The sequence below is a fragment of the Gekko japonicus genome, unplaced genomic scaffold (genome assembly GCF_001447785.1).
Source record: "Gekko japonicus isolate JY-2015 unplaced genomic scaffold, Gekko_japonicus_V1.1 scaffold88, whole genome shotgun sequence".
Lineage (NCBI taxonomy): Eukaryota > Metazoa > Chordata > Lepidosauria > Squamata > Gekkonidae > Gekko > Gekko japonicus.
Window position 1 is genome coordinate 1,805,845 of NW_015160209.1, and position 7,367 is coordinate 1,813,211.

General features: G+C 39.1%; 1 protein-coding gene across 1 annotated transcript in view; it reads right to left on the reverse strand.

The window, feature by feature from the left end:
• Window positions 1-1,558: 1,558 nt before the first annotated feature.
• ADHFE1 (alcohol dehydrogenase, iron containing 1) overlaps window positions 1,559-7,367 on the reverse strand; it is a 36,191-nt gene continuing 30,382 nt past the window's right edge. Inside the window, 2 exon segments of the mRNA XM_015408964.1 lie at window positions 1,559-2,500; window positions 6,138-6,295. Of these exon segments, the coding sequence (XP_015264450.1) occupies window positions 2,417-2,500; window positions 6,138-6,295 (242 nt within the window). The 3' untranslated portion in view covers window positions 1,559-2,416.

The window sequence follows — 7,367 nt, forward strand, 5'->3', positions numbered from 1 at the left end:
CATCTGCAGACTTAGTCACTTCACTGCTTAATCCCAACTCCAAATCATTAATGAACAACTTAAAAAGTACTGGACTCCGTACTGAGCACTGTGGTATCCCACTGCTTACCGAACGCCACTGTTAAAACTGCCTGTGTATACTCACTTGGTTTCCTGTTAATTAACCAGTTTTTAATCCACAAGAGGACTTGTCCCCTTATCCCATGACTGCTGAGTTTTCTTAGAAGCCTTTGACCAGGAACTTTATCAAAAACTTTCTGTGTCTAGGTAAACAACATCTATTGGGTCACCCTTGTGCACATGTTTGTTCATCCCCTCAAAGAACTCTAACAGGTGAGACAAGAATTCTTAAAGAATCCATGCTGATTCTTCCTCAATAGCTTTTGTTCATCAGTGTGCCTACTTATTCTATCTTTAATAACAGATTCCACCAACTTACTTGGTATCGATGTTAGACTTACTGGCCTGTAATTTCCTGGATATCCTCTGGAACCTTTTGAAAAGATAGGGGTTACATTAGCCAGTCCACAGGAGCTGAGGTAGATTTCAATGATAGACTGCATATTTTTGTCAGATCTACAAGTTCACATTTGATGACAACTATTTTTGCCACTGTGTGATGCATTACGCTATATCCTCAGCTTGTTGTTATAATCCAAATAGCTTCCCTCCAGGCAGATGATTTTAAAGGATGAACTACATGCTGGAAAAATCTGATCACAGGCCTACAATATGATGTAGCCCTAATACAACACTGGAACATTAAACCTGCATCAAACCATTTATCGCAACTTCTCCAGACAACTTTGGGTAATGTAATTTTGTGAGGATGCCTAGAATGCTTTGTAAAAGATCCCTTGTGATCTCTCCCCATTATAACTCTTAGAAAGCAATCTGTGACAAACCTGTTTCAAGTGTATAGTATATGTCTGCCCTAATTTATCATGAGCTGTTGCCTACAGTAATGGTTTTATATTAATTGTTTATATAATTATCTTACTCATATTTATTCAGTTATGTTGTACTAATTTTTTTAAAGACTTTTCTCCAAGTTAAGGAGGTCTGAGCCCAAGAGGTTCTCAAAGCTGGATAGGGCAGTTTGTGTGCCTGGTACCTGCACAACCTGTGTATAAATAGACATGTTCCACTTCCTCCTCCTTCCAGTGTCCTTTACAAGCAATAAATTGACTTCCAGCCCCACATCCGAAATACTGAAGTAGGAGCCCCAACACTGAGTGGGTGGGTAACAATCTCATTGAGCCAAGAGAACAATGCAGTCATAAAAAGGCTTCTTTGTGTGACTGGTTGTGAATGAGAAATGGAATAGAAGGCAGCATTCCCAAACTTGTAAAGTTTTGTTTTTGGATCTATAAATGCCTGACACAGTTTGTATCAGAGACAATTAAATGACATGCTAGAAAGTCCATTAAGTACACTGTTTCTGCATGGTAAAAAATCTCCATTGATTAGTTCTACTAATAAATAAAAGCAAGATGAGAACTTATAAGATCATACCCAGAAATAAGCACAAATGATAAAAAAGCTCTGAGTAGTGGGCTTGCATTTATTATTATCACATCCCCATTTCTGTTTTGAGTTTTCTAGCATGCTAGAATGGCAACAAAGTAAACTTTAGAGGCTGTTGAAAAAATATTGTAAGTTCAAGTTAGCCTTTATTGGTATAAATTTTCGATACAGATTATACAATTTAAGAGCAAAGTAAAAACTTGACCCATAGGTACATCTATAAAAGTATTATGTCTCTGGGGTCCTTTGGCACAGCTTTAGAGCAGAGAAACTTGGCCACCTTCTCAGTGATGTCAGAGGAGAAGTCATTTAGAAGTCTGTACCTTACGTGCATCCATCATGCTGTTTAAGGTAGAATGTAAATATACCTTAGATGCACATACAGGTGACAATACAAAAGAACATGAGTAATTGACTTAACACGTTTTTGTTTGCAGGGGCAATATCTGGCTGAGTGAGATATCTTGTTAAATCTGCCATGTAAAATGGTGGAAGGCATAGTGTTACATCTGGCCAGCGTAAACACTCTGCGTTGCTGAGGAACCTGCAGGGAAGATAAATATGAGGCCACCTTCCCTGTGGAAAGAGGTATTTTGAAACTCAAAGGGGAGCAGGTTTTATTAACTAAAATGTATAATCTCTGGTGCTCAGTGTCTAGAATCCTGTTTTTAATCTGTTGAAATGTAGCAGCAGAGGGCAGCATAGACAATGATTCTATAGATAGACCCAATATTTTGATTTTCCCCCTCAATGTGTGCTGACCAGTTTGACATATTGAGCTAAGAGAGCATGTGATATATGAGGCTCCCAGATTCGAAGTTGTAGTGTAGGCGTAGCCAGTATTTGAATGTCATCAGCCATGCACAGAAAAAATATTAAATATTTAAAACTAATAAAGTTTCATGGAAGCTTCGAATAAGGCAGCTAATTCTTCTTCAGTCTGGGGACGAGGGGACAACTTAGTCACTCGTTCCTTAAAAAGAAAAGTAAAACAGAATTATATAGGTACTGAAAGGTCCTCTATTTGTTAGTAATTGATTAAGATGTGATATGCTCCTCACTAATCTTGATGAAACCTTTTGGTTTACTCCAGAGTATGTGGTTGTGATACTAATGTGATGAAAATGATGGTTTGTACATGTTCTTTCTCTCTTCTGTCACTTTTTGGAGCTGTTCTTCAAAATACTTTCCCACCCAACTTCCCAGTTGGGGCCCAAGTCCTTTGGGGGTGGGTGTAGAACTGACCATTCAGGTAGTTTAATGAGTACATCTCCATTAAGGTTTGCAGGGTTTTGGGTTTGCAATAGTAGCATGCTGTGATGCAAAGCATTCCAACATGAACAATAACCATCATGTCTGTTCCCAGCAGATGGCTCCACTCAACTGATCTGCATGGCAAGCTAGCCACTCTGTGGCATCAGGGTAACTAATCTAATAACTGCTTGAAGGGATATCTCCTCTGTTACCAGAAACCCATTGTACCATTACAGTAGATCAGCCAATAAATTCAAGAGAGGCAGGACAAGAGAAGAAAGAGGAAGAAAAAGCAAAAGTGAGAAAATGATAATCAGGATGGAGGGTTAATAAAATGTCTCATCAGTTTGAGGGTATTTAATAAAACTAATTAATCCTATTATTGTATGTTTTACATAAAATATTTTCAGGTGGGTAGCTGTGTCGGTCTGAAGCAGAAGAACAAAGTTTGAGTTCATGGGCACCTTTAAGACCAACAAAGTTTTATTCAATGTGTACACTTTCATGTGCATGCACCCTTCTTCAGATACAGTGAAACAGAATTTCCTCAACCGTTACAATTGCTCATCCTCTGACTATATGTACAGACCGGTATTTTCCATGTTTGTCTCTGTCTTGACTCTAATTGGCCCTTCCTGGCAACTAACCCCCCCTTTCTATATGTAATGGCGGAGGAAATTGTTTCACTGTATCTGAAGAAGTGTGCTTGCACATGAAAGCTTATACCTTGAATAACATTTTGTTGGTCTTAAATGTGCCACTGGACTCAAACTTTGTTTTATACACAATATGTTACTGTTTTTAGTGAATAGGCAACCGATAGAGAAACACTGGGGGATACAGAGGAAAGTCAGGTGCTCCATGAAAGTCATTGCAGGTTCTCCACCATGCAACTGGGCCCCAGCCTGGTTGCTGTGCTACTAGCTCCAGCCCAGTGGCCAGGCTGGTACCACACAGCTGGGCCAGACTTTTTGCAGGGAGAGGCTCCAAGGAGAGGGAAGGAGGGAAAGCTGAAAATGTGGTGCAGGCCAGTGGGTGGGAAGGCACTGTCTTCCTTGTCTTAGCCCCCAGCAGTTGTCATTTTGTCCCACAGAACTGGAAGGCCTGTGGCCGCTTTTTAAAAATTAGCAGTTACTAGACAGCTGCAGAACAGTAATACAGTAATGATGTACTGCCAGTGTCTACTAGCTTCTCTGAAAAAGTAAGTCTTTTTGTTGTGTTGATACAAGGGGAAAGGTGTATCCCTTATATTTCTGCAATGAAAAGGGCTAGAGACTTAATTTTGTTTTTAATGAAAGTAGGGAATACAGAGGAGCTAGTCAATCATGGCAATACACTGTTATAACTTTATTGCATTATAGCACTCAAGCAATGGCACAGTTTTAAAAAGGCTCCAAAAGCCTGCTGATAGTGGGATGTGGCTGAGGCAAGAGAGTACAGGAAAAACTACCATGTGGATGATCTGCAGCTGTTATGAATTTGCAGCAGCAGTGAAAACTACACAGAAGATCATCACCAATGTTTCACATTAACTGATTTTAAGAAACACAGAAACTCCAGTTTGGTGCAGTGGTTCAGTGCATGGACTCTAATCTGGGAGAACTGGGTTTGATTCCCCACTCATCCACTTGCAGCTGCTGGATGACCTTGGGCAAGCCATAGTTCAGACAAGAGTTGTCCTTGAAAGGGCAGTTCTTGAAAGAGCTCTCTCAGCCCCTCCTACCTCACAGGGTGTCTGTTGTGGGGAGGGGAAGGGAAAGGAGTTTGTAAGCCGCTCTGAGACTCCGAGTGAAGGGTGGGGTATAAATCCAATCTCTTCTCTTCTTCTTCTCCAGAAAATACTTTTCTCTCCAGCATCTTTACCAACATAGTACTTTACATCCCCCCTGCCCAATTCGAACCAAAGATGGGAGTAGAGAACCCTTCTGCAAGTAACTTATCATGAAGCCCTCATCTTCTATTTAGCTTGTTTATATATTTAATAGTGAAGGAGACTCTGAAATCAATAAACTCATATACCAGCTAATGCTACAGTGAATAAGTTCTAAATTGAAAAAAATCAATACTTATTAACTCAGCAAGATTTCCTTTGCAGCCACCTTAGAAAAATGACTGGAATGTTGTGTTTCTAACAATTATCAACCAGTTTGAATGTGCTGATGGAACAGTGCATTGTCTATCTGATCATACAAGTGATGTAATATGACAAATTAAACAGGAGCTAGATTCTGCCCTATGATCCTGGCTTTATCCATTCTCCAGACTTCAACAAGAGATGTTAATTCTTTGTACACAAAGAAAGCCAGCGTGGTATAATGGTTAGAGAGTTGGACTAGGATCTGGGACACACATGAATCTCCACTCTGCCATGGAAGTTTGTGGGGTTTGTTGCGAGAGGAGGAGGATGTAAGCCACTTTGGGTCCCCATTGGGAAGAAAAGTGGAGTATGAAGTGAAATGAAAAAAATATAAAAACAGTGGAGATAGTTGTAGCAGTAGTAGTATTTTTGAAACAGTTTTCAGAACCAAGAATTTATAAATCAGAGACAATATCTTTGCTTCAGATCGGCATATTCATCCCATAATTCTACTTTTCAGGCTGTACATTTTGTGTCTGACTGTGTAAACCAGCCTGTATTGATGGATTTCGGTCTGCTTTCTGATTCAGATGTCAGACAGAATGAATCAATAAAGGTCAGTTCACTCAACTGTTTCTGATATGGAAGATTCGCTCTGAAGTGATTTTCCCCTTGAAATTTCTCTCGATAAGATACTTCTTGAAATTTCTTTAATGTGCTAAGATTATAATGTACAGAAAATATCTCCTACATGATATTTACAGGGTATAGTAATTTGTCAGTTTCACATGTCTAAATTTCACATGTGTAAATTCTTAACGCCACTTTACAAAAGTAAACCAGATGGAAAAAATCTCACCTTTTAAAGACTCATTTACTTAAAAAAATAGTCAAGGCTAACTTCTCACAGAAAAGTGTGTGTGTTTATATAAATAAAAGCAAAGAATTCCTAACAGTAGAACCTTCTGGGTTTTCTTTACCTCTCTAAGCATATCTGAGACCAAGAAAGAGTATGGCTGCACTGATGTAGCCATTTTCACAGGATAAGATTATTTGTTATTAGCCATTCTTTCATAACGTAAACACGATATGGGAGGAAAAAAATCAGAAAAAGAACTCCATATTCTATTAAGAAAATTCTGTGTTGTATAAAAAATATTATGATTTTATCCAATATTTACTTTCTCTTCTTTGCTATCAACAGAACAACAAAGCTGACAAAGCAAAATACCTGAATGCAAGTTTATTTAAAAGAAAATGTCTTTGCCATCTGTCCTACCTGAGGCAGGGTGCCTTTGACTAAAGATGGGATGTCTGCTTTAGAATAACCCAGAGCAGCTAAGCCATCATCCACATTCAGATCAAATAAGAATTCCCGGAGAGTATCTGCCAAAATAAGCCCAGCATCTTTCATTCTGGCAGTGCTGGTATTAGCTCCTAAAATAAGAGAGAGGCTTTTAGCAAATAGGAGGACATTGTAACATCAACTGAAAGTACCACTCATACACACCAGCCATTTGTGTAAAAACAACAAGTGAGTTTATTTTATTTACAAAATTTGTATGCTTCCTTTCTGCCTCTACCAGAGCCACCAAGGCGGCTAGCAATTTAAAACATTCATAATAAATCCACTTTTTAAAACCATTAAAATCAGCCCACCCAAACACACATCTAACCAATTAAAAAACAGAGTTAAAATACATACAGATCATAAAGTCAGCAATTAAAACACAGGTTGGGAAGGAGGCATCCCTAAGGGCAGAAGATGGCAACAGAAGGGGACAGACAACACAGTCTCTGGGGACGCAGTTCCAGAACTTTGGTGCCATGACCAAGACGGCCCTCTCTCAGGTTGCCACCTGCCTAATTTCAGAAGGAACCCAAACCCTCCGAAGATTATTGTAGTGGTCAGCACTCAGCAGGTTCATAAGGGAGTAGGCACTGAATATCACTTTATTCCTCAGTTAGATTAGATTTGTCTGTGTATGCTTGTTTAGGTGCAAAGTGCAAACAACTTTTTATTCATGTTTTAAGCTATCTTTATTTTTACTAATATATGAATGTGATATTTATATTAACTTCATTGATATTTACTATTCAACATAGTTTTGTAGGCTGTTCCCCCCCTTCTCTTCCCTTTTGAAATTTTGTATTCATTTTTCACTAAAGATAAAGATTGATTTTACAAAAGCAGTTGTTGTGCCCTTGGTCTCCCGTTTCCCCCAGTTGTACTGCTTAATTTCCCACTATTTGCTGTGTGGCTGCATTTCAACCCGCATCTCCCCCTGATTTCCCCCACATCTTCTTGATCCTAAAGAATAAGGATCAAGAAGACGCGGGGGAGATATGAGTCAAAATGCAGTTGAGCAGTGCATAGTAGGAAACTGAGCAGTACAACTGGGGGGAACAGGAGACCAAGGGCGCAACCAGTTCTTTTGTGGAATGGATTAAAAAATAGTTTGATTTGGAAATTAAGTTGGAACAACAACTTGAAATACCAAATAAACCG